We start from the raw sequence: 27,854 nt of genomic DNA on the forward strand, positions 1-27,854 counted from the left end.
TTCACATCCCATCGGAAAAACCTCTTTTGGATGTGCGATAAATGTGCGGAACTTTTTGAGAATTCGCACCTCCGATCCATCACCAATTTGGCAGTTGAAAAATCACCGCTGCTTTCTCTCACGGAAGCTATCACGAATTTGCAGACGGAAATTAAACAGTTGTCATCAAAGCCTGTCCCGTCAATTCTGCCACCTGCTGTCAACCGATGGCCAACACTTGAAGCAACTCGACCATCAAAACGATTTCGTGGATCCGACTCTGTGGTGCCTAAAACATCTGAGTGTCAGTCTGGCTCAAAACTGTTGGGTCAGAACGTCATCTCTGTACCTACATGTGAAAAACCGGCGGCAAAATTCTGGCTCTACTTGTCCCGTATCCAACGTGATGTGAGCAACGAAGCAATCTCTGAAATGGTGAAAGCCAACCTGGAACTCGAAAATGAACCTGATGTTGTGAAATTGGTCGCCAAAGGAACCGACACCAGTAACATGACCTTTATTTCATTCAATGTCGGTCTAGACCCAGCTTTGAAGAAGAGAGCTTTGGATCCGTCATCTTGGCCCCAAGGAGTTCTATTCCGTGAATTCGAAGATCACTCGGCTCAAAAATTTCGGAGACCATCTGGTGTGAATCTAACACCCACGCCAGTGACACCGCAGACGACGTTGGCAGCAAATCAACCGATGGATGGACCCCGGGACGTGCAAAAATAAGCATTTTGGAAGCCTCTTATCCACTCAGCACAGTCGCGCCGATAAATGGTGAATGCAGTCGAAGTCGTCCCGGCCCTGTGTCTGATGTGCGAGAAGAGGTCTTCCAGCTTGGTTGTCTAGGCAAGTATCAACATAATTTTCATAATTTCCTGCCTGATGATGATTCCCTCCTCAGATCACCAACTTGTTCTGCCGGGAGTACCTCCAGCCAACATGGACAACGCCTTGAACGTCCCCTACCTATGTCGGGACGCGCCGAAAATTCCTACACACCGGCATCTCGTGACAACAGTTGTGGAATTGCTGGTGACAACGATGTTTGGCTTTACTTCCAAAACGTACGTGGTCTAAGAACCAAAATTGACGATCTGTTGTAGCGGTATGTGATTGCAGTTACGATGTCATCATATTGATAGAAACGGGCCTTGACGACAGCATCAACTCACTGCAACTTTTTGGTACTGACTTTAATGTATTTCGCTGCGATCGCAGTGCTCGTAATAGCCAGAAAGCGAAGTTTGGAGGAGTGCTTATTGCCGTGGCCAGCGTTTACAAGTCTGTTGAGATAAAGACTATTAATGGTAGTAACCTGGAACAAGTAAGTGTGTCTGCCTGTATTCGCGGAAAGCGGTTCGTGCTTTGCGCTGTATATATTCCTCCAGATCGTAGTCGGGACGTAGGTGTTATCGATGCCCATTTAGCTACTCTTCGTGAATTACGTGATGCAACTCCAGATGGTGACCTTTTGCTTGCTTGTGGTGACTACAATCAACCACACATAGCATGGGATTGTCTTGATGATGGAATCTTAAACCTTGATCCTTCCACGACGTCTGCTGCCAGTGCTGCTCTGATGGATGGAACGAGCTTCCTGAATATCCGGCAATACAACTCTATTCGCAATCACCTGGGGCGCATCCTAGATTTGGTTTTCTGTGATTCCGATTGCAACATTGTAGTTAACGAAGCGGTGTCCCCATTGCTGGCTATTGATTTGCATCATCCACCGATTTTATTCTCCTTACCAACTCAATCCGATTGTGTTGACCGTGTGGAATCCCTTGATGCTGGTGAACATACGCTCGACTACTCAAAAATCGACTTCGTCATGCTCAACGAGTTCCTGATGAGCTGTGATTGGAGCAGTATTCTGGCAACAAATGACGTCAACGATATGGCAGTACAATTTTGCAACATAATTTGCAATTGGCTCACCGATAACACTCCAAGACGAAAACCTCCTATATCTCCTGCTTGGAGTTCTCCTCTCCTGCGGCTTTTGAAACGCGATAAAAATTCCTGGCAGCGTAAACTTCGCCGACATCGAACTTCTGAAACGAAACGCAACTTTCATCGCGCTTGCAACGCCTATCGTAAGCTTAATTCAACCCTATACAAGTCATATGTCTTGCGTGTCCAGACCAATTTACGTAGAAATCCCAAGAGCTTCTGGAAGTTTGTGAACTCCAAGCGAAAATCGTCGAATATTCCTTCATCCGTATTTTTTGGCGATTTGGAGTCTACTTCTATGCTCGAATCGTGTGATCTATTTTCCCGCCACTTCAGTTCTGTTTTTTTCGGATTCAGCCGCCAACGCAGATGAAGTAGAAAGAGCGGCTTGCAATGTTCCTGAGGGTCTCATCGATTTGCGTACATTTGTGGTTAGCAATATGTATGTCGTTAAAGCTGTTAGGAAGTTGAAGAAATCTGTTTCACCGGGTCCTGATGGTGTACCTGCAATCATTTTTTGCCGCTGTGTTGCTGTTTTAGCTGATCCCCTAGCTCGCATCTTTACCGCTTCGTTGCACCAAGGAGTTTTCCCCGAAATATGGAGACATTCCTTTATGTTCCCTGTCCATAAGAAGGGCGACAAACGTGACGTGACAAATTATCGTGGCATAACAAGTCTATCTGCAGCTTCAAAATTATTCGAGATCATTGTGAACGATGCTATCTTCTTTCATGTCAAGAGCTACATTTCAGCAAATAACATGGATTTATGCCAGGACGCTCAGTTACATCAAATTTGCTGGAGTTCACCTCAACATGTATAAATCACTTGGAAAATAGGGCTCAAGTAAATACCGTTTATACCGATCTGAAAGCGGCATTCGATTGCATCGATCGTGGTATTCTTCTTCGGAAAATGTCTCGCCTGGGAATTTCGGATGGTTTGGTTGATTGGCTGAAATCATATCTTTCCAACAGAACACTTCGTGTCAAGCTGGGTTCGTGCACTTCATCACCATTTGCTGCAACCTCCGGTGTTCCGCAGGGCAGCAATTTAGGACCATTGCTGTTCACAATCTTCTTCAACGATGTGACGCTCCTCTTGCCGAGTGGTTGTGTGCTCATATACGCCGATGATCTCAAACTATACATTGTTGTCAAGAACGTCGAGGATTGCCGTCAGCTCCAAGCAATGTTTATTTATTGATTGGTGCCGCTTAAACAAGCTTTCCGTCAGTATATCAAAATGTGTGGTCATGACATTTAATCGCACAAGAACGCCAATCGTATTCGATTACTCAATTGATGGATTTGTACTAGAAAGAGTAGAACAAGTAAGCGACCTAGGTGTAATGCTGGACCCTAAACTTACGTTTGACTTACACCGTTCAATGGTAATCACTAAGGCTAATCGTCAGCTTGGTTTTATATCAAGAATCTCAAGAGATTTTTCGGATCCGTACTGTTTAAAAGCACTGTACTGTTCACTCGTTTGTCCGATTATCGAGACTGCATCTGTTGTTTGGACTCCCTAGCAACTTTCCTGGAACATCAGAATAGAACGTATCCAAAAAACATTAATTCGTCGAGCATTAAGACAACTTCCTTGGAGAGATCCACTAAACTTACCTCCGTATGCTGAGAGATGTCGCTTGCTAAGCATGGACACGTTACAACGACGGCGACAAATTCAACAGGCAACATTCGTCGCGAAGTTATTAAGTGGTGAAATTGACTCTACCCACTTACTCTCTTGCTTGAACTTTCGTGCGCCAAGCAGATTTCTACGCTCAACGTTCCTATTGCGTCAAGACTCACACCGCTCTTCTACGAGTATGATTCGCACGTTTTCTACAGTTGAAGAGTTCGGCAGTGAGCATGCATAAGGGCGAATACGCGGTGATCGATTCTCTTCATCGATTTTCTCTTTGCATTGCTACAGCTAAGCGAAACAATTTTCTAGAATTTGTTCAATGCAGAGTAGTAACATGTTGTATTGGCTATCAAAAGCAACAGCAAACGCACCGAGAAACGTTAAATCTAGCGAGTTATTAACAAAAGAGAAAATCGAGGAAGAGAATCGATCATCGCGTATAGGCCCTTATGCATGCTCACTGTCGAGTTGTTCGAGTTTGGGGAACCTGCTGCTCAATTCCAGAGACGTATTATTAACTCCAGATACATTTAGTATTTGTTATGGCTTCTGGTTCATTAAGACTTATTGTCAGATGGATGTATTAAATAAAATAAAATAAAATCTTTGCAAAAGTACTATTTAATACTACCTAATGAAATAGTAAACAAATTGTCTCGTAACAGCATCATAAACAAAGATTGTAGAGAATCAAATACTGAGCGCTGTAGTGATCAACTTCACCCCGTTTACGGTACTAAAACAAATAGACTGTACTGTAGCCCACGGTAACGAACCGAATGTAGTAAAAAACAAACACCGTACCAACATTTCTTTACAAATGTATACCCGACATCTACACCCTGAATAATGTTGGTACCAGCTACACCACAAACTCAAACACGACATAAATTGGGAGCCTAACAAAAAAATGATAACTGTAGCTTGATTCACCTCATGTTCAAGGAATCCGCAGTTGTTGTTTTTTCGGCTTATCTCCAACAATATTTTCATAACAGCATTACGGCATGGCTTTGTCCTACTCCTTATTTGCATGTAAACACAATTTACCAAACATCAACAACAACATAATAGAAGCAAGATTATTTGCTGATCAAACAATAACCTCTTGCTACCAAAAACCAGAAATATTTACGACAGTTCCCTAATTAAACAAAAAAGAAGCTGTTATTCAGAAACGTGACCGAAAACATGAAGCGGTTAGGATGATATCATTTGAAGATAGGAAATCCGGATGATAACTATGAGGCGCCATGTGTTGACTGTTTTGAAGACCTTGGCTTTTTTTCTATCAGCATCACTGGAAACTGATTAGTAAACATAGATAACACGACAAGTGATCATACAAACGTGAAATTTGCAATTCAGTTCAAAATCAATAGGATTTAGAAAAATCAAACATCACTAAAATTAAGATGAAAGACCATCAATAAACCATAATTTACAACCATTGCAGATGGCCACCAGCGACTATGGCGGCAACCTTGGCTGGGACTATGCCACGTTCTTCATCTTCGTGATCGTGTCCACCCTGGTACCACTATGGGGCCGCTTCTTCGGTCGGAAGGAGAAAACCAAAGCCGAATACGTCTTCGGAATGGGCACGATCTCCGTCGGGGCCATGATGCTGTCGATCGCCCGTGGAACCCTCGGCGTCCGTTCGCTGCTCGGCTACCCGAGCGAGCTGTTCTACCGTGGATCGGCCATGTGGGAAACCCTGTACGGTATGGTGACCGCCTATCCGATCGTATGCTTCGTCTTCATTCCGGTGTACTTCAATCTGGGAATAACTTCGGTTTACCAGTATTTGGATTTGAGGTTGGTTCGAACGTTTTTCGAGTAATGATTCTTAGTCCAAACATTTAAAATTTTCAGATTCAACAGCCGCCTGGTTCGCTGTCTCGCATCCGGAACGTACATAGTACGAGCATTGCTGATCCTAGGTTGCACCCTTTACACTCCGGCCGTTGCTCTGAACACCGTCGTTGGAGTCCCGTATTGGGCCTCGCTCCTCCTGATCACGGTCACCACGATTGCATTCAATCTTCTGGGTGGCCTGAAGGCTGCCATCACGGCGGATGTGATCCAAGGGGTCACAATGATTCTGATCATGATCGCCATCGTCATCCAGTCCATGGTCAATATCTGGGGAATCGATGAGATCGTTACCATTCCGGCTGAAAAAGGTCTGTAGAATTCGGTATTCTAGAAACTTAACAATCACAAACGTTCTATTCCGCAGGTCGCCTAACATTCTTCAACTTCACCGGTGACTTGACGGTTCGAGTGGATACCACTTCGGCCTGGCTCGGACAGCTGTTCATGTCATTGAGCATCTTCGGTTGCCAGCAAAGTTTCGTTCAGCGATACCTTAGTATGGGCTCGTTTCGGGAAATTCAACGCACCTTGATGACCAACGTTCCGATCATAATCATCCTCTTCACGTTGGTTTGGATTGTTGGGATGGGGATCTTCTCGGTGTACGTCGATTGTGACCCGATGGCCGCTGGTTTCATAAGCAAGATCGACGAAATAGCGGCATTCTTCGTGCAGGATAAGTTCTCCTACCTTCCGGGATTCCTGGGTCTCTTCATGGGATCGCTGCTGAACGGAGCGCTGACGTTGAATGTTTCCAACATTAACGCTGCGGCTACTGTCACGTGGGAGGACTTTCTGGCACCACTGCCGTGCTTCAAAGATACGCGTGACAAGAAGCAGCTGAAGATGATCCGACTGATCGGTGCCATTTACGGAGTAGTCGTTATGGGAATAGGATTCGCCGTCGGTTTGCTTTCGGGGGTGATCGAGAGTAGCATGTTGATGACCTCGGCTACATCCGGTCCCCTGCTAGGGGTTTTCCTACTCGCAATGCTCGTCCCCGCGGCCAACTGGAAAGGGGCAGCCAGTGGAATGATCATTTCCCATATCGTGACCCTTTGGATCACGTTTGGAGGGTTGACAATCGATAACCAGACACCACTTCTACCTACTTCTGTCGAGGTAAGTTTACTCTGTTAAATTCGACTTACTTTGGCGAAGTCAACCGAGATAATTCTATTCGCAGGGTTGCACAAACGAGACCTTTGCCCAGTCAATCGCGAGGCCATCAGATTCGTGGCTGTTATCCACCATCACGAATGCTCCACCGGAGGTACCGTTTCAGAATATAACCGCCACCGATTCGTCGTCATTCCAGTTTCCGGAAAGCATCTACGCAGTGTCCTACATGTACTACAGCTTGATCGGAACATTTATCACTATGGTGATCGGAACGATCGTCAGCTATGCCACCAGCCACCCGGATGATGCCTACGATCAGAGGTTGCTCCATTCTGCGGTCCACAAGTTGAGTCGAGCATTGCCGGGAAAGGAACGATGCTATGTGGTTAATCCAAAGATCAAACCAAAATTTGAGACGAATCTACAGGGGCAATGTAATGCGGCATTCGAGGAGAAACCGTAAGGCGGAGTTTTGCTATGTACCAATTTCAAGCTGAACATTGCATTAGGTCCTAAGTAACATTGGTCGATTATCTTCGTTGACTTTCTCTTCGTTAATAACATGAGTACATAACTGTATCTTGTTGTGTTTGTTGCATTAGATGCTAGATAAAATCTTATTTTATCGATCTGTGTGCTGAAAATACCTGGGAATGTCTTAAAATGGTCGTGGAGATACAAAGAGAAAGTCGACGAAGAGAATCTGTCGATGTTACTTAGGATCTAATGTTCAGCTTGATTTGTATAGGATAATTTTAGAGAGCTATACCTAATTAATTATTATAAGATCAAGCTGTAGTTTATTGACTGGATATTTTTATTTTTGAGAAATCCTTTTAAATAACTTTGCTTATTATTAATTTGTAGATGGCTAACAATGCTAAAAAAAACCTGAAAATAACCATTAGAAGTTCTTATGGTGAATGGTTGCCGGAGCCTTATTTTTTATGGATCTCATTATAACAGTAGTGTTCGAGATTTGTGCTCTAGAAAATTGAAAGTTATAGTAAGAGCACAGACAAACACATTTAATATTTCTCACTGTAAAACATCGTCGCTGAAACATTAGCGCCATCTGTTGAGTACACTGTGGTGGGTAGTACGCTGAACAGATGGCGGTAGTGTGTAAACGTCAAATGCAAGGAAAATGACTATGCGCGCCACAGGTGGCGGTACTACCAACTACGATACTTTTAAATTAACCGTTAAATGCTTGTTCAATGAACAACTTACGAGTGTTATGTCTGTTTGTGTGTGGTAAAAGTCTAAATCATTACTTAGCACTTAGGTTCTAAGTATTGTGTGTGGCAGGATAATTTCTCAAAAAGCGATTATACCATCTGTTTTCTGTTTATGAGCGTACGACTTCCATTGATTAAACACACGGCGGCTCTTTATCCAGGATTCGCTCCTCAAGCCACTGCCATAAAATATTATCTAAGTTACACACCTGTGTATAATCCTAATGGGCGGGGTTGCAGCGCGCGTCACCAAATTAGAATTTAACATAAGCGTGACATTATATCAAGAAAAAAAATTAGTTCTGCTAAAGGTTTCTCCGGAACTCACCTTTGAATTCATTTGTCATACTCCAAAAAGATTCAATTGAATTATTCTCAGAACTGAATTCATTTCTAAAATCGCTTTGGATTTTCTCCTTCCCTTGGAATTCAACTTACAATTTTTAAATTCTCCTTATAAATAAATATAGTTCTACTAACATATTGCTTGGATTTAGCATGGCATATGTAATTGTACAAATCTTGGGTGGTCAACTATCCTCACAAATACCCCCCTCCGGAAGCTTCTTTGAAGGGCAGTGAGTTTATATCAGTTTACCCACCGACAAACCGACATGCAACTCAAACTTAACTCTTGATCGAGAATCCGTAACGGCCGATTAAAATGTGCAGCGATCCCATCTGTCAAAACCACAGAATTTTTTTATTTATCTAGATAAAAATAATTTGTTCGGAATATATTGGACACGAACCAACTCATAAATTTTGTTCGCGTGTTCGTGGCTAGGATAAACATTTTCCGCGAACACGGCGGCAGATGTCAGTTTTGTGCTTTGAACAGAAATTTCTTTTTAATTTGTATGCCATTCATGTCGGTTTGTAGGTGGTTTCCTGATCTTTGTACAAGTTGAGCGAATTCCAAGTAGAGCAAGGAATTTTGTAGAAGTTTTTGGAACTACATAGAAGCTCTGCTAGATTTTGGAGGATTTCGGCGGGATTCAGGGAGTTTTGTAGATGGGAATATTTTTGAAATTGCAATGATTAAATTAAATTTACTAGTTCAGACATCTTTGAAAAAAAAAGTTTCGAACCAATTATATTAGGGTTTCCCTATTTTGACATTATTTAATCACCTGAAAATCACTTTAAAGGGTGTCCACGATGAATTGCCACACTATGAAATTGCTCTAACTTTTTAACCGTTGGGTAGAATTTAATGAAAATTTGGGTGGATTTAGTTCATAGTGCATTATTTACATCCTGCAAGTTTTAAAGTCCTGTGATCAAAACTCGCGGAAATGGAGTCGAAAGAACAGCTCGTGCGTGATAAAATCTTGCGCATTCATCACGAGAACAAGGATCTCTCGCATCGTTCCATCGCTAAAACGTTGGGAATCGCGAATTCCACGGTGTCGCGAGTGATTAAGCGGTTCGAGGAACGGTTGACCACTGATCGGAAGCCCAGAAGTGAAGGAAAAAGTATTCCGTACAACACCAAAAATCACAACCGCGTAGTTGGGGCCTTCAACCGAAATCCGAACGTCTCCGTTAGGGATGTGGCTAAGAAGCTGCACCTAAGCCGAAGTTTTGTCCAGAAGGCCAAAACTAAGGCTGGGCTTCGAACGTTCAAGGTACAAAAGGCCCATAATCGCGACGAGAAGCAGAACAAGTCCGCCAAAACCCGTGCCAGGAAGTTGTACCTCAACATTCTGACGAAAGTTGAATGCTGCATCATGGACGACGAAACATATGTGAAGGCCGACTTCAAACAGATCCCCGGCAACCTGTTTTTCACGGCCAAGGATAAGTTCAGCGTTCCGGAGCATGTCCGCACTCAGAAGATGTCCAAATTTGCGAAGAAATTCCTGGTTTGGCAAGCCATCTGCACGTGCGGGAAGCGGAGTGCACCTTTCGTGACCCAGGACACGATGAACGGACAGGTGTACATAAAAGAGTGCCTCCAGAAGCGGCTGCTTCCTCTCCTGAAGGCCCACAACGTCCCAACAATCTTCTGGCTGGATTTGGCCTCATGCCACTACTCCAAGGACGTGCTGAAGTGGTATGCGGACAATAAGGTCAATTTATGTGCCAAAAATGTTCAACCCTCCCAACACTCCGGAGCTCCGCCCCATCGAGAAGTACTGGGCGATTATGAAGCAGCACCTTCTTAAACGACCTAAGGTAGTGAAGACAGTCGAGGAACTGAAGAAAGTATGGGTTTACATGCAAAAAACGGTTGATTCACAGGTTGTGCAGAATCTTATGGCCGGGGTTAAGGCCAAGGTGCGGGCATTTGCGTATGGACTGTAAATAAAATACGAGTAAAATGGTAAAATGAAGTTTAATAGTTATTTCTCAATCCCTGAAAATTTGATGGCAATCGGATGAAAACTCGAATTTTGCGAATCAATTTTGTGTGTGGCAATTTCATCGTGGACACCCTTTAGGTACAACAACACCAGCCCACAAGAATAAAAACCGCGCTTTTTCGGGGGCAAAACGCTGCAGACAGCGAAACGAAAGCGAACGCAAAACAAACGCTTCAAAACCGCGCGAACAGCGTTTACTTGCCGCGTTTAAAAAAAAAAAAAAACGCGGCGAATTATTCGCTGCAGCCGCGTTAAAAACGTGTCAGTTTGGGGGACCTTAAAGGAAACTCTTACCAAACCGCCCGCATTGGAAGATTGCCTGCACATCAAGGGGTGGTCACTCTAAACACACATTTTACGCCAAATTTCTACTCAGTGTGCCGCAGCTGTAGTGGCAGTGCCGAGTGTGCTAGTCATTGGACTGAAATTGTTTGGTTTTGAATAATGGTATGTTTGGCAACCCGATTAATTTGAAAGCTCAATTCAAGGCCCCTTTCGTGATTCCTGCTAGAGCCCACCAATGGCCGCCACGTAGGCTATACATGCTCTTCCACTTCGAATTTTCATTCACACAAATCTCGGCAATTAATGCCCCATTTCACATGAAATTGCTGCTTCATGTATGCTGCAGTGCAGCAAACGTGGAGTAACTATTTCATTGTGGTACGTGTCGTAGAAGCTGATATTTGTGCACTTAAAGTTTCGAAGTGGAAACGAGAACAAAGATCTCACAGCGAAACACCTTAACTCAACAAGCAGTGAAATTCGAAAAATCTGAACCAAGCCAACGACACTCTTGGTGAAATTTACCGTGAGCGGTCTTAGCGTTGGGACACAACCAAGAAAATAAATACGATGATACACTCCAGCTGGACAAGCTGATACCGGACAAATTGGCCCGACCGGAGGATCCCTTCGAGAAGGCGGTCGAATTCTTCCAACCACTTGATGAATACAGCATTGAAACCGTGATTGAAACGAATCTGTTTGTATTCCAAATCTACAGACGCTGGGACAAACTGCTACTGATATTACCTGGCTCATGCAAACGATGCCAGAGGGAGGGGCTCTTCCGGGGATCGGAATTGACTTCGGTGAACAACGATGGCTATCTGGCAGCGAAGAGAGATAAGGCCCAAGCGCAATGACAGAGGAAGCGGAACGGCATCGGCAGCGGAGAAGCCCGATCTGAGTAAGCCAACTTCTCCGATTGAAAACTTGTTGGAACCAAATCGACTTCGGTTAAGGCCCACGCACATTAGATCCGGATCGGACGCGTTGCGGCAAAGTGACAGCTAAATCTATTGTCTATTTGCATGCCGTGTAGTGTTAAAATTAGTTTATATGAGCCATTTTCTTTTGCCTAGCAAACAAAGAACTTGTGTATCATTTTGTTTTCCGTACAGTGACCCGGCTTTGTGAGTTAAATAAAGAAACAATTCCATCACAGCCAAAGTAGTTGCCGCAGTACGAAAAGTTTGTTTAACCAACATTGTAGTGTTTCACACTTTGTTGCGTCAGAATTTGGTTGCGACATAACTTGTATCGCGAGAGTGTGAGGTTGTTGCGCGAGTTTGTTGCATCGGGTTATGCTAGTTTCATATAGCAAACATTATTTACGCTTGTGTTGAGCGACATTAACACGAAGTTGTTTTGTTTGTGTGTTTCACGTTTGTGTTTCGTTGATAAAGTTTGATCGTTGTAAAAGTGGGTCTCGATCGTTTCGATACACATCAGTTGAAGTTTGTTTTGTTTGGCAAGATTAACAGTTTATGCTGTATGCACGGAAAGAAAAACCATTTGAAAAATTGAGCAAAAAGTTTTGGAAAAATTGTTTTAAAAATTGTGTTTTGATTTAATCAACTGTTTGTTGTGATCAAGTTTGTTCGATTATTACACTGAAAGAAATTTTTAATTGTTTTTGTGTGATAATTTATCGAATCGGTTTTTCAGTTTTCTTTGTTTAGTACGCTGTCAAGAATGCCGTTGGTAAGGCACGTAGAGCCGTACGTACCTAGTACGATCATAGAGGTAACTCTAAGACTAGAAGGTCCCGAAATAATGTGCTCAACTTTTTGGCTCAGCTCTGGTACTCTCTTCGGTCCCAAGCTAATCGATTCACCCCTCGAAACATAGGAAAAACCAATAACCCCTCATTTTATCTGTCAAACTTTCATAGCGAATCAAAACAAACATTTCGTAGTACTAGAATTTCGAATAGAATAGGGTACATTAATCGTTTGCTTGGGACCAATAGGCTACTAAAGTGGTGAGCCAATTTGAAATCGTTAGTTTCGTATTGATTGTTGGTACGATTCCGTTTGGCCAGTTCCTGGAGCAGATGGAATGGATTTTCCTCGACAACAAGGTGACAGATGCTGATGACAAGAAAGCATCGTTTCTGGCGGCATGCGATAAAGAAGTTTACAGCAAGTTGAAGCTTCTTTTTCCTGGGAAGGATTTGAAGACGGTGTCATTTAAGGATATCACCGATACCTTAAAGAAGCGGTACGACAAAACTGAAAGCGACATGATCCAACGTTTCAAGTTCTACCGAAAGCGCAGAGGATTTCATTCTTGGTTTGAAGCTGCAAGCGGAGATGTGCGAGTTTGGTGATTTTAAGGACATCGCAATTCGTGACAAGCTTGTGTGTGGCATCAACGACCCGGATGTGCAACAGCGTTTATTTGATGAAGAGAATCTGACGCTTAGTAAGACGGAGAAGATCATCATCAACAGGGAGATAGCTGGAGCAAGGCGTAAGCTAGTGTCCCGTGAATCCGGTCGTGTGAGTGTTTTGAACAGGCTTGGTAAACGCGAAGAGCGAACAGTTTCACGTGGAAGATCCCGAGGTAGGAGTCGCGGACCAAGTAGGCGAAGCAGAAGTCGTAGTCGTTCTGTTTCTTTCGACCGTAGAAATCGTTCTTCGTTTAGATCACGGAAGTTTCACTGCAGCTTCTGTGACAGAGATGGTCACACGCGTCGCTTATGTTATGATCGGAAGAACAAAGAGAGGAAATCTGTGAAGTTTGTCGATTCTCCTGCAGCAAAGCCGAAGTTGACGGAGTATCAGAAAAGTTTGCGTCGTCGGCTGAACAGATCTATTTCGGATGATGAGGAGATGGAGTGTATGTTGATCTCTTCCATCAAAACCATCAACGAACCGTGTTTCCGCACAGTTGTAGTCGAAGGTGTGCGATTAGAGATGGAAATAGACTGCGGAGCTGCAGTTTCCGTCATCAGTAGTGAGACGTACGAGGGAGAATTCGCCGATATCTCGATGCAGAAGTGTACCAAGAAGTTGGCAGTGATCAGCGGAAGTCGATTAGCGGTCGAAGGACAGATTCCGGTGCAGGTTGAGTTGAACGGACGACGAAAGACTGTTAAGCTGATTGTCTTGAGGAGTGGAAGCTCGTTTACACCGCTACTTGGACGTGATTGGCTTGACATCTTCTATCCTGACTTGAGAAATGCGTTTGGCAATGGGGCGAACGTGAACCAACTGTCGTTTCCGGCTTCAGAGGAACAAATTGTGGACGATGTCAAAGGTAGGTTTGCCAATATTTTTGATAAATCCATGTTTACGCCGATCAAAGGTTTTCAGGCAGATTTAGTGTTGAAAAAGGGAGCAGCGCCAATATTCAAGCGTGCATATGACGTTCCATTACGTTTGAAAGATAAAGTTGATGAACAATTGGAAAGTTTGGAAAAAGATGGCGTCATAACACCGATCGATGTAAGTGAGTGGGCATCGCCGGTGATTGTTGTAGTGAAGAAAGATGGTGATGGATGGTGATCGACTGTAAGGTTTCGATCAACCAGGTGATCATTCCGAACACATATCCGCTTCCGTTGGCTCAAGATATTTTTGCTTCACTAGCTGGTGCTAAAGTTTTTTGTTCACTAGATCTGGCTGGAGCGTACACACAGTTGTTGTTGTCTGAAAAGTCTAAGAAAATTATGGTGATTAATACAGTAAAAGGTTTGTTTTCGTATAATCGTCTACCACAAGGTGCTTCTTCAAGTGCTGCTATTTTTCAGCGAGTCATGGATCAGGTTGTGAAAGGTATTAACGGAATTTATTGCTACCTTGACGATGTTTTGATAGCTGGTGAGGATTATGAGGACTGTTTACGAAAGCTTTATTTGGTTTTAGAACGACTTTCTAATGCCAACATAAAAGTTAATTTGCAAAAATGCAAGTGGTTTGTGAAAAGTTTGCCATTTCTGGGCCACGTGTTGACAGAAAAAGGTTTGTTACCGAGTCCAGAAAAGGTCGAGACGATTCGGAGAGCAAAGGTTCCGAATAACCTCACCGAGCTTAAGGCATTTTTGGGTTTGATAAACTATTATGGCAAGTTTATTCCCAATTTATGCTCACGTTCAAGCTGTTTGTATCGTTTACTCAAGAAAGATGTTAAGTTTGTCTGGACTGATGAGTGTACTAATGTATTTAATGATAGTAAGCAGTTGTTGTTGTCTTCAAAACTGTTAGAATTTTTTGATCCTAAAAAGCCTGTCGTTGTTGTGACAGATGCTTGTAGCTATGGGTTAGGTGGCGTGGTTGCTCACGAAATCAATGGAGAAGAGAGGCCTATTAGTTTTACCTCCTTCAGTTTAACAAATTCCCAAAAATCCTACCCAATTTTACACTTGGAAGCGTTGGCTATTGTGAGTACCATAAAGAAGTTCCACAAGTTTTTGTTTGGAAAGAAGTTTACTGTGTACACGGATCATAAGCCGTTGATAGGCATATTCGGTAAAGAAGGAAAAAATTCGTTGTTCGTGAAGCGTTTGCAGAGATATGTAATGGAACTAAACATTTACGACTTTGACAACCGTCATCGAAAATGGGTAATGCTGCTTTCTGCTCAAGGTTTCCTTTACCTGGTGAGGTGCCAATTTCGTTGCAACAGGAGTTTATTAAAAGTTTGAATGTACACAATGAGTCTCCTTTGGACCATGTTTTGATTGCAAATGAAACAAAGCAAGATGAGTTTATTCTGAAAATAGTTTATTACATGAAGCATGGTTGGCCAAAGAAGTTGGAGCGCAATCTTTTAGATGTTTATGCTCAGCATCAAGATCTTGAACTCGTCGATGGTTGTTTATTGTACCAAGATCGTATTTTTATTCCTGCTAGTTTGCAAAAGCAGATGTTGAAGTTGTTGCACAAGAATCACTCCGGAATTACGAAGATCAAGCAGATGGCAAGAAGAACGGTTTACTGGTATGGTATGAACAGTGACATTAAAAGTTTTGTCAAGTCATGTAGTGTGTGTTGCCAGATGAATGTAGTTCATAAATCAGTTTCAAATTCCAGTTGGATTCCTACGACTAAACCATTTACGCGTATTCATGCGGATTTCTTTTACTTCGACAAGAAAGTTTTCCTGGTTATTGTGAACAGTTTCTCGAAATGGCTCGAGGTTAAGTACATGCAGTTGGGAACAGATTCCAGGAGAGTTAAATCGAAGTTCATGAGCGTTTTCGCGAGGTTTGGGTTACCAGACGTAGTTGTTACGGATGGTGGACCACCGTTTAACTCGAAAGATTTGATCGAAGCATAGAATTAAGGTGATGAAGAGTCCACCTTACAACCCGTCGAGTAACGGTCAAGCGGAGCGCATGGTTCGAGTCGTTAAAGAAGGTTTAAAGAAGTTTTTACTAGATCCGGAATTGGCTGGTTTGAGTACTGAAGACTTAGTTTCGTACTTCTTGTTTGGCTACCGGAACACTTGCTTGGAAGAGGATCATTCGTTTCCTTTCGAGAGATTGTTTAGTTTTAAACCAAAGACGCTGTTGGATTTAACCAATCCTAGAAATAGTTTTAAGAATCATTCGACGAAACCCAAGAAAGTGGATAATCGTGTTGTGTTTAGTCCTAGTCCTAAGAAACATGACTGCATTGACAAGTTACGTCCTGGAGATATAGTTTATTACAAAAAATTTAGACCTACAGATAAAGGGTGATACGGTCAAAATTTGGTCAAGGGAAAACGCGTGTAAATCGGTGAAATCGTTTATTTAAAAAATCAAATTAAATTTCAATTAGTATAAAATTCAGGAAAAATATTCAGTTAGGCTTCCGCTTTTCCAAATCCGAATTGCCGGGCCTTACGCTTGACCCCTACCATCAGATTTTGTACAGCCACCTTGTCCAACTTCTTCGCCGCAGAAAGCCAGTTTGCCTTGAACTGCTGCTCGCCCTTAGCAGTTTTTTTGGTCTTCTTTAGGTTCCGCTTGACAATAGCCCAGTATTTCTCAATTGGGCGGAGCTCTGGCGTGTTAGGAGGGTTCTTGTCCTTGGGAACCACCTGCACGTTGTTGGCGGCGTACCACTCCATGGCCTTTTTACCGTAATGGCAAGATGCCAAATCCGGCCAAAACAGTACGGAACAACCGTGTTTCTTCAGGAAAGGCAGCAGACGTTTATTCAAACACTCTTTCACGTAAATTTCTTGGTTGACAGTCCCGGAAGCTATGAAAATGCTGCTTTTCAAGCCACAGGTACAGATGGCTTGCCAAACCAGATATTTCTTTGCGAACTTTGACAGTTTCATGTGCTTGAAAACATCTGCTACCTTTCCCCTTCCTTTTGCCGTATAAAACTCCTGTCCCGGAAGCTGCTTGTAGTCGGCTTTGACGTAGGTTTCGTCGTCCATTACCACGCAGTCAAACTTCGTCAGCATCGTCGTGTACAGCCTCCGGGATCGCGCTTTGGCCGTCGTATTTTGTTTATCATCGCGATTTGGAGTCACTACCTTCTTGTAAGTCGATAGTCCGGCTCGTTTTTTGGCTCGATGCACGGTTGTAGACGATACACCCAGCTTATTTGCGGCATCTCGGAGAGAGAGGTTAGGGTTTCGCTTGAAACTACCGGCAACTCTCTTTGTCGTCTCAGCGGCTTCCGGTTTTCGATTTCCCCCCGATCCAGACTTCCTGGCTGTCGACAAACGTTCCCCAAACACTTTAATTACATTTGTAACGGTTGATTTGGCAACTTTTAGCGATTTTGCCAACTTTGCGTGCGAGTAGCTCGGATTTTCGCGATGCGCGAGCAAAATTTTGATACGCTGCTCTTCTTGCTAGGACGGCATTTTGACAACTGAAGAGTGAATTCCAAAATCAAAATAGGAGCAACATTCTACACACACACACCTTCAAAATGAGGGGTGTTCAGGTTTTTTAAATGCAAAATTGAAAGAAATACGTCAAGTTGATATTGACCAAATTTTGACCGTATCACCCTTTATTAGACGATGGTTAGAAGCCAAGTTTCTTAAACGTATCTCCTCGCATGTTTTTCAGGTTTCCGTTGGAGGGAGAGTTTACTCTGCTCACCGAAATCAGCTGAAGCTGGTGGGTACCCCAAAGCGCCGAGGTTTGTTCTTGGGGAGGAGCGAGAGCAGTCAACGGAGGAAGCGTGCTAGAGAATACGATGACGATGACGATAGACTTAGCATCAACGAAGAGGGCGATTTTTACGGATTCGCCTCGGATTCTTTCATATATGCTGACGGGGATGGTCGCAACAGGGTTAACGTTCGTGATCCTGAGTCGGTTGACCATTAATCCACCCCCCCTCCCCCCTTTGTCACATTTTTTGTATACACCTTAATTTTTTTTTGTATGGCTCGTCACAGTTTTCACAAAACCCCCCTCCCCCCTAAATGTGTGACATAAATAATATACGATCCCTAAACAAAACGTTGATTATTCTTTCCTTGCCAATCGAACGTAAAATATCAACATCGTCGGATAGGGGCTACTTTCCTCAACCCGTAGGCGAGCTTTGAGTCACGAGAAAATGGTTTCCGAAGTTTTGTTCGCAATAGCTGATGTGCTCTTTTTTGATGTTGGTCTTGATTTGCTCGATTGGTTCCGCTATTTGACAGCTCAATTGGTTCCCGAGATTCTATTCGCCAGACTATGAATATACCTATAATACCAACAGCAGTGTTTGACGGTAGGCAGCATGTCCCGGGCTCAAATCGTTTATTTTGCTGTGCTGGGCCCGCTGTCACGGTATAACATGTTGCCTACGCGCCTGCCACTGGACTGCAAAATACAGATGAATTTTTCATGACCATTGTTGCAGTTTTCAATGCTGAAGAACGATGAACTACCTACCTGGTGCAGCAGCAACAGCTGCCACCGTGAAGGAAGCGATCAGACGGGCGAAAAGTAGCAGCTCTGTTTCACGATGATCAGCTCCGGTCATCCTGGTAGTACAATTATTTTGGTTTCACTATTGATTGTGTGAACGCTGTTACCGTTGCGACGTAATATCCCAACTTGCTTGCCGAATAAAAACCTATTCGTATTAAAATTTCAATGATTAATTGTTAAATGTCTAATTATTATGTGTATATGTCTAAAAATAAATATGAAAGTTAATATAAACTTCTTGTTAGGAATAAACAAGTTTGTTAAAATACACATTTAGTACACACAACAACACGTTAAAATTGCTGCAGGGGACGGTTATTGGATTGTCGCGGGTGGATATAGGACTAATAGAAAGAAAGGAACAGAAAAAGGAGAAGAAGAAAAGAATGGCTAGCTACTGGGACTGGAGCAACAATCGAGGCTTTTTCCAAAGTACCACGGAAGTGAACAGATCATCGTGAAAATTAAGGAGACGAAGCTAGAACCTCGTGAGCGATTGTGGCCGTTTTTCCCCAGACACCCACGGAGCGAAAGGGGTTAGCCTGTACCGCGCGTATCTTGAAGTGTATCGGCTTGAGGCTTCGGCCTTGTGTTTTTTCGCGAAGAACCACGCTAGCTCCCAGTGTTACCCCCTTGTGGACCAAATCTCGGCAATCCAAGCCGGCCCTCGAGTTTTGAGGTTAAACCGACGACGCTCATCCCGACATCGCGTGCTGTTTCCCTGTGTGAGCCACGCCCGACGGTAACCTTGGCCTTAGCCCGAACCACGGTCAATCACACTGACTGATTCCCTGAGCGCACCCAACCAGACGACGGCGCCCAGTAAAAATAAAAAGGATTAAAGTGAATTTGTGTGTCGTTTGATCAATGAAAGATTGGACTCTTGAATAGCGATTCCATGACAAAAGCCGACCCTGAGAGTGAGAGGCCTTAAGCTCGAGCTAGCCAGTAAAAAGAGGCGGATATAGCCCTCCCCAGACGACCTTCGTGGCTAGACCAGAGGTTAGGGGAACCTTTAGACTAGCCCTTCTGGCTAGGCAGTAACAACGCAGTGTGGAATGATGTACTGCTTCGGACAGGTGTTAGGATGTGTCCTGGATTTGGCCGAAAATTCACGATTGCGGTTGCAAATCCAAACATTAAATTGCATCAATATCAATGATTTGACATTTGCACAGCGTAGGCGCAGAGATAGGGTAGTGTTGCCGGTAACTATAAAAATCATAACAATTTACAACCATGGGTGACATGCAATGCCAATTAGTGTACCCGCAGGTGCGCCCAACTGTGTTTTTGCTCACTGTGCGGAGTGACTAACCCCTTGCTGCACATTGTCGATTGTGACATTCTAGCACCCGTTAACGAATGCTTGAATCTGCTCAATGGCAAAACCAATATAGGCCTTTTTAATAGAAACTAGATCGTGACAGACGGAGCGGCTCGAAAACTTTGGTGACAAACCTGCTATTTCAATTTTTCAGTGTACCACATGGCAACACCACTACTACTGGATTGTACCACATGGCAACACTACTACCAACAATCAATACGAAACTAACGATTTTAAATTGGCTCACCACTTTAGTAGCCTATTGGTCCCAAGCAAACGATTAACGTACCCTATTCTAGTTGAAATTCTATTACTACACTATGTTTGTTTTGATTCGCTATGAAAGTTTGACAGATAACATCAGGGGTGTGTGGATTCATGCAGAACATGCAGGGGTGAGTGAAATAGCTTGGGACTGCTTGGGACCGTTGTTCTGGTACTGAGTGAGCCAAAAATAATAATGATTTTCTCCGGGACCCAGTGGTCTTAGAGTTACCTCTATGGTATTATTGTCAGTGCCAGGCCCTTTCGAATCTAACTTTTACAAAGCTAAAAATATTTCGTTCTCGCTCACAACTAGAGGTGGACAGTTCAGATTGTATGCAGGGCAGGTCCTTACACTGTCAGGAGAGAATGTCGGCGATGTTGTACTGAGCACATTCTCGAAGAATTCGGCCTAAATGATAACCTAGCTCATGTGGGGAATCAGCATAGTAATGCTTGAAAGTCATCTCGGCAGGAATACGATTGGATTGCTTACCGCTACGTATAAACGACCAAAAGGATGACGGGTCTTTACTTCGCGGTTAGCTCTATTCGTCCGATGTAGCTACGGAATACAGCAGTCTAATCGCAGTAATCTGTTTCGAGTGAATGTAGATTGATCCGGTTGTCAGCAGTCCGAGCCCTAAAATAGCGTTTTCTACGACGCACGACCTTACGGAGATGCTGTAACTCAGATGTCCACCACGGATGCTTAACGAATAACGTCTACTTTGTCTACGTGGAACAAGTTCCTCCAGAATGTTGTACAATTTCTCATAAAACATACGTACCGTTTCATCCGTATTTGTTGCACAAAACACTTCAATCCAATCGACGTTAATGATAGGGTAGTTCAATCCTGGAAAGCTGCAACGTCGAAAATCAAAATAATTGACGATGTTTGAGTCACTGGCAAGTTGCATGTAGGAGTCGTTCACGTCGATGCGAAGAACAAACGGCTTATGATGGTTGTCGTTTCTGAGGAGCGATGACAGAGGTTCGATGAGCTCAACAAGGTTTGGTTCGTTTACAAGTGTTACCAAATCAAGTGTACGACCATTCTTATTAAGCAGGCTGTTGAGCTGATGTAGACCGGAGGCTTCCATAGATTCAACCAAAGCGATTTCCTGTTCAGTAGAAGTGTTGGACGGAAGCTTGCTATTGACATCTTCATCATACGACCATACCAACGATAACAATTCTGTCAGAATCCGAGGCACGTTCACAGATCTGATGAACTGCTGCAGAGTGCGTTGAGTACAGTGACTTGCTCGATATTACCACAACATATGAGCTCTTCTGAACTGCAGTTGAGGTTGGCTTCAACCGCAATTAAAACTCCACCTCCACACTGAAGGTTGCTAGAAGCTGCACTGCGATCACAGCGAAATAACCATAGAGGTAACTCTAAGACCACTGGGTCCCGAAGAAAATCATTATTATTTTTGGCTCACTCAGTACCAGAACAACGGTCCGAAGCAGTCCCAAGCTATTTCACTCACCCCTGCATGTTCTGCATGAATCCACACACCCCTGATGTTATCTGTCAAACTTTCATAGCGAATCAAAACAAACATAGTGTAGTAATAGAATTTCAACTAGAATAGGGTACGTTAATCGTTTGCTTGCGACCAATAGGCTACTAAAGTGGTGAGCCAATTTAAAATCGTTAGTTTCGTATTGATTGTTGGAAATACCGAGTAGTTGGCAGTGAACTCAGAGCTAGCGACATCAGGATGAAGCCAAGTCTCTGTGAGTACTATTACCAACAATCAATACGAAACTAACGATTTTAAATTGGCTCACCACTTTAGTAGCCTATTGGTCCCAAGCAAACGATTAACGTACCCTATTCTAGTTGAAATTCTATTACTACACTATGTTTGTTTTGATTCGCTATGAAAGTTTGACAGATAACATCAGGGGTGTGTGGATTCATGCAGAACATGCAGGGGTGAGTGAAATAGCTTGGGACTGCTTGGGACCGTTGTTCTGGTACTGAGTGAGCCAAAAATAATAATGATTTTCTTCGGGACCCAGTGGTCTTAGAGTTACCTCTATGCTACTACTGGATTGTACTAGCATTTTCACCAAATGTATTAGAATGTTTTGGTTCTATCTCTTTCACTCTACTCAAAACTGAAATGCATAAAAAAATGACAAAATGATACACTCTTTGCACACTGTCAAATAATCATTGTACACAAAATCAACTTTGTTCAAATCAAAACAAAAAAACTAACCCATCTGGTGGATGATGGCACAAGCTTCCAAGAAAATTCTATTACGGTGAACCACATTATTATAATGGATTTCTTCGCCAGTTAGTCGTCTGTCACTTCGTTTGTGGTTGTGAGCATAAATTTTTGCCTTGAGACATAGGAAGCGGAACACTTTTTTACTTTTCCTGATAAATTGATTCATCTGAGATGCTGCAAAACTTAATGTACAGTTGAAAAATTTAATTCTGTAACGTTTTGGAAAAGATCCTGCTGGTGTTCGGGAATATTTTTGTTGAGAAAAATGAAAGATTAGAAAAGTGCCTTAGTGGTTATGATCTTCCGGATTTCTTGTGTGTGAATAGTTAATGTGCAAATCAGTTCAGATTTGTGGAAAATCGTACAATAAGACAATTGCCTATGGAAATTGGCAAGATTTTGAATAAAAAATTCTGTTATTTGCGTTGGGGAAAATACTTATTCTGATGTAAACAAACGGTTTGGTTGACGTTTCTTCTCGAACTTGCGTGGCGCACTCTACGTTGGTGGTGCATTAAAAACGCCTATAGCTGAAGGTCCTTTGAAGGAAAAACTCTACGCATCGGAGGACATAAATTCAGCCTTGATGAGGAACTCCTCCAGTGAGGACTATTCGGCTCCGCTGAGTGCTCCTCTGATGGTGCATAGATGAAAACACCACATTAACATCAAAATCACAGAATTCAGATGTTCTGCCTTTGACATATCGAGTTATAGAGTCAAAATAACACTACCTATAACCACAAACGAAGTGGCAGACGACTAACTGGCGAGAAATCAATTAACATAATGTGGTTCGCAGTAATAGAATTTTCTTAGAAGCTTATGCCATCAGCCACCAGATGGGCTAGTATTTTTGTTTTGATTTGAACATAGTTGATTTTATGTGCAATATGATCTTTGACAGTGTGCAAAAAGAGAACCAAAACATTCTAGTACATTTAGTGCTGCCATGTGGTACAATCCATGAGTAGTGTTGCCATGTGGTACAAGCCAGTAGTAGTGGTGTTGCTGTGTGGTACACTGAAAAATTGCAATACCAGGTGCATCACCAAAGTTTTCGAGCCGCTCCGTCTGTCACTTTGTTTGTGCTATAACATCGACCAAAGGAGACATCGACTTGTGGAAATATCGACTTATGGAGATACATGGACAAAATAAAGGGACCACCGAATCCATCGAGTTATAGAATATCGAGGTGTCCAGGTGGGATGGTCCGAAAAGGTAGTCCACCCCGAACACTGGTATCCTCTTATCAATAGGAAGTCAATCATCCTTTCCAGTCCGGTAATTGATTACGGCATGCCAATCAGGGAGAGTATTACGGTATTACCAGAGGCAACTCTAAGACTAGAAGGTTCCGAAGAAACGTGCTTAACTTTTTGACTCAGCTCTGGTACTATCTTCGATCCCAAGCTAATCGATGCACCCCTTGAAACATAAGAAAATCCACGAACCCCTCATGCAGGGCTGGTAGCGAGTCACTTTTTAGTGACTTGGTCACTTTTTTCGAGCCAGTCACTTAAAAGTCCCCTTTTTTAAGGCCAAGTCACTAAAGTCACTTTTTCTTGTAATCAGTCTCTATTTTAAACTTTTTTTTTTCAACATGAATTTATTTCAAGAGTGATCATTCTTCTTGCAGTGTGTAGGATGGGCCTACATTTTGTCCTAATTTGTGAACAATTTGAGGTGTCCACTCAGTTCCCTGGGTTTTCCAGGGGTTTCCATAACTTTGGCGAATAATTTTTATAGTAAGAAAGTTATTTATGAAATGCGTTAAAAATGTTTTTTTTTTGTTAAACAACAACAACAATTAACGCAAACGTTTATAAGACAGTTTTAAAGAAACAGCTTTGCTTCATTTTAGTAAGTCTTAGATGTCTTAAATTTTCGTAATTGTAATTGTAATTGTTCAGTGCATAGGCTGTGCCTTCCGCTAAGAAGGCTTATCTAGGGACCAACCCCCTAGTCTATACACCTACTGTCCTTCCCGTTGCACTCGTCAGCTCGTGCGATACTCTAGACACACATGGGTGGTCGTATCCGGGTCCTCCCCTGGGTAGGCTCGTGTCCGTCCAGGTTCTGGTACATTAACTTATCTATATGCATGGTAATTATACTTTTAAAACTCACCTTTTGATTATAATGTCGAAAATGCTGAAACTAAATAAAGGTTAGCGATCCATATAAGGTGTGTGCTGCGACGGAGTAGTAATTGAAGGAAATTAGGTTCTGATGTGAAGTATAGGTAATTCTAAAATAGGTAAATCAATTAATCATTAGCTGCTAACAGTTACTAATAAATGGGTACGATAAATCACTCATCAATGAGTATTGCCACTCCCACTGAAAAATGGGCAAAACCTTAATCATAAATGGATATTCGATTCCTACCGTGTATTTAAAGTTAAGTTAGGATCTTATCAAGCAAGCACACACCTTTTACGATTCTTATCCTACTTACGGTTTCCTGCACATACGACTTTTCCTAGATACAAGCTTCGTCCAGTATACATTGGCTGTCTCCAACCGGCATGATCCTTTCTGTCTGGCTTCTCTTGCCGGTGCAAGTTTAATTCTTCTTTTCTTGTTCGAATTTTCTCCTATTGAACTTCTGGTCGTGTTCCCATTTGTCCTCAGGCAGTTAATATTAGTACATTATAGGAAGAAAGAAAGAAATAGAACAAGTTAAGTGTGAGCCGCATGCATTGGTTACTTATTTGGGTCATGGTGTTGTCTTCCCTATTTATTTGCCTCTATTCGCTCTCATATCGCAACGTTTAACTCATCCCCTTTCCTCACACTATTATGGTCGGAAAAGAGAACCCATATTTAGTAATCTATCGCGAACTGCGATGCAGAAGATATTAATAGCAAACTAATCTGGAACTGATCTAAGACATATGACCCAGTGAGTATTGACACCTCACACTGTTGTGAATAAGCACGGACGCGAGATTTACTAGAGTATTAAATGCAAAACGCAAATTCAAAATAAAACTTGACAAGACATCGTCAATCCCCTTATTCTTGGGCAGGGTCTGACGATGTGAATCTGATTTTGATTAGTGAACGGGCCCCATATGGTACATTTTCTCACTATGAACCTGTCATTTCCAGCCTATCTGAACTATTTAATAAATGGAAACCATAACATGGGTTACGCTCCTCCTAAGCGGGCCCTCCGCATCCTATCTCTGTCTTATCTCAAATGCCAATGGTTTGAATGTGTCAATATATACATTGGAAATGACGTTCAATCAAATAAACCCATACCCCACTCACTTGGCCAGGCTTTAGAATCGTCCAGTGGGCAGTGCGCTCTACACTCCAAGTTCCCTTTCTTTCAAATTCACCCCAAATTTGATATTTTACCCCTTTGAGTGTTGATTAATCACAATGAAACATTGTGACAGAGCACGAACTTGAGGTTACTAGAGTATTAAATAATCTAGGTCCTATTTAGGATTATATCTAAAAAATCCAAATTTGGCCAACGCCCACCAACAATTAACGCAAACGTTTATAAGACAGTTTTAAAGAAACAGCTTTGCTTCATTTTAGTAAGTCTAAGATGTCTTAAATTTTCGTGCTAGTAAAATTTTGGAAACTTTTAAGAAGTTCTATTTATCTCAGAAAAGCTAGATCTAGAGATCTTTCGAGAATTCCAGCGATCTTAAGGGGAATTCTTCGAAACTTTAGTTCAGACTATTGGATTGGTTTTAAAATCTATAAGCGTTAGTTATTGTTATTATTGTTATTGTGTCATGGTGGAGGGGGCATTGAGCCTGGTCGCGAGTGTAATTTTGGTGACCAATTATACACCTTCCATGCAGCAATCAGATAGATAAAGATGAGATGGCTCTTAGATAATGACTTATGCGAGTCGATTGAAATCAGCCGAATATTGAATGAGGGTTTAGGTGATCCTTAACATAGAAGCGTAGATGCATAGATGAAGGATAAGAGAAAGGAGAGAAAAAGGTATTGAAAAACAGAATTGGTAGAGAATGAGTGCTGATGGATATTAGAGTGATGCAAATTTTGAAATTTTTGCTCCACAATACTTAAACGATTCCAAATCGGATCCTGACTAACCTCTCAAAATTTGAACCCATTTGGTGAGAAACTGAGATGGCACAAACCATTTGAAGTTTGTATGGGAATTACTATGGTAAAACCAAGATTTTTGTTCATGTCTATCTAATAATTCACCATATCGGTCTACTTCAAAAACTTTCAACTGTACTAGTAGGAAATTTTCCCAGCTACAACTTTGCTTTTGCACATTTTGATTAAATGCAAGGATCGAAAGTTATCAATGGTTCAATGCGCTGATGTCTTATGATCATGCTCAATCAACTGCTCAGCAGGCAACATTGGTGTTTCAGGGGCGTTGAATAGGACAAAAAATTAAGGCTACTATGTCACACTGCAAAATACAGTGTTGCCTACAGAGCAGCTGTTTGATCATGTCATAAGTTTACCAATCTCTTAAATAATTAATAACTTTTTCCTGTCTCGTTTTACATAGAAACGATCTTCAGCAAAGTTGTAGCTGAGAAAATTTTCTATAAGAATGGCTATCGAACTGTTTCGTAGCTCAATATGGAAAAAGACTAGAAGACAATGAACAAAAAGTTGAGATTTCCCATAGTAATTTACAAGTAAACTTCAAATGGCTTGTGCGAAGTCTGTTTCTAACCAAATGAGTTGTAACTTTGGGAGGCTAATCAGGACCCGATTTGAAACCATTTAAGCACTGTGGAGCGAAAAAGTCAAATTTTGCATCAGTCTAATGGATATGCATTTATGTTTCATTTAGTTATAATGATTATCAATAATACTTACAGTCTGATGATGATGTTGCCTGTTGTGACTGTCTGCTGATCTAATAAAAATGGTACATAGCCGGCTACGTTGAAATGACTATCGGGTTTACTTGGATTGCGTATTTAGTCTTTAATTTGTTTATTTTTATGTTAATATTATTTTATCAGTTTTGTTTGTCTCTTTTCAATTCATCCTTCTATAGAAAACCGGAGCACAAATGATCATCTTGAACCTGCCAGTTTATGAATTGTATCCGGAGCGACTTTACTTTTTATTAGGGATGTTTGTATTTGAAAAAATCGTTAATTTATTTGATTGTTATTTTACTTTTAAATGTTTATTATTAGTATTATTATTATTATCTTTTTTATTTTTATTTATATGTTTGTGGAGGTCAGCAGCCCATAAATGTAAATTTGTTTTATGCATATATATTACCTTTGTTGTGATACATCCTTCAACGAAAACAAATTTTATTGTATTCCCCTGCTTTTCTGGGAGGACATTCGCGTCCCATGTCACTGGTCATCTTTAGGTCACCCAGCACTTGGAATGTGCACTCCGTCGGTGTTATATGCAAATTGCAAAAGAAAGAAAGAAAGACATACATACAACCGGGATTAGTTTCAAGAAGTGATTATTTTCATCGGATTCCCCAACCATATTATCGCAAAGTGAGTATATACAAAGCTTCATTGCGACTATATGGTTACTTGGGTACCCATAGGCCATCAGAATGGTTCATCGGTTGCAAATTCAGGCATTTTTTTTTTAAATTATGCGTTATG

At 42.1% G+C, this 27,854-nt stretch overlaps 2 protein-coding genes across 2 annotated transcripts in view; both read left to right on the forward strand.

Moving 5' to 3' along the window:
* The window catches only part of LOC135710799 (sodium-coupled monocarboxylate transporter 1-like), a 28,471-nt gene extending 21,409 nt beyond the window's left edge, over nt 1-7,062 (forward strand). Inside the window, exons 3-6 of the mRNA XM_065233484.1 lie at nt 5,055-5,416; nt 5,474-5,784; nt 5,841-6,598; nt 6,663-7,062. Of these exons, the coding sequence (XP_065089556.1) occupies nt 5,055-5,416; nt 5,474-5,784; nt 5,841-6,598; nt 6,663-7,061 (1,830 nt within the window). The 3' untranslated portion in view covers nt 7,062. The remainder of the gene's footprint in view (nt 1-5,054; nt 5,417-5,473; nt 5,785-5,840; nt 6,599-6,662) is intronic.
* A 5,746-nt stretch (nt 7,063-12,808) lies between these two features.
* On the forward strand, nt 12,809-17,642 carry LOC135710772 (uncharacterized). Its single transcript, XM_065233433.1, has 3 exons — nt 12,809-12,997; nt 13,214-13,757; nt 17,521-17,642. Exons 1-3 carry the CDS (start codon nt 12,809-12,811, stop codon nt 17,640-17,642), a joined length of 855 nt encoding a protein of 284 aa, XP_065089505.1.
* Nucleotides 17,643-27,854: the final 10,212 nt, after the last annotated feature.

Source organism: Ochlerotatus camptorhynchus, unplaced genomic scaffold (assembly GCF_037179485.1).
Source record: "Ochlerotatus camptorhynchus isolate MF236.1 unplaced genomic scaffold, CSIRO-AGI_Acam_v1.1 ptg000402l, whole genome shotgun sequence".
NCBI classification, from domain to species: domain Eukaryota; kingdom Metazoa; phylum Arthropoda; class Insecta; order Diptera; family Culicidae; genus Ochlerotatus; species Ochlerotatus camptorhynchus.

Excerpts from the sequence above, each read along its gene's own strand:
- LOC135710772 (XM_065233433.1), top strand. The coding sequence starts at position 12,809 with ATGTGCGAGTTTGGTGATTTTAAGGACATCGCAATTCGTGACAAGCTT. Across the intron at positions 12,998-13,213 it reads TGTCCCGTGAATCCGGTCGT|AACAAAGAGAGGAAATCTGT; the intron begins GTGAGTGTTTTG and ends TATGATCGGAAG. Across the intron at positions 13,758-17,520 it reads AATTGTGGACGATGTCAAAG|GTTTCCGTTGGAGGGAGAGT; the intron begins GTAGGTTTGCCA and ends CATGTTTTTCAG.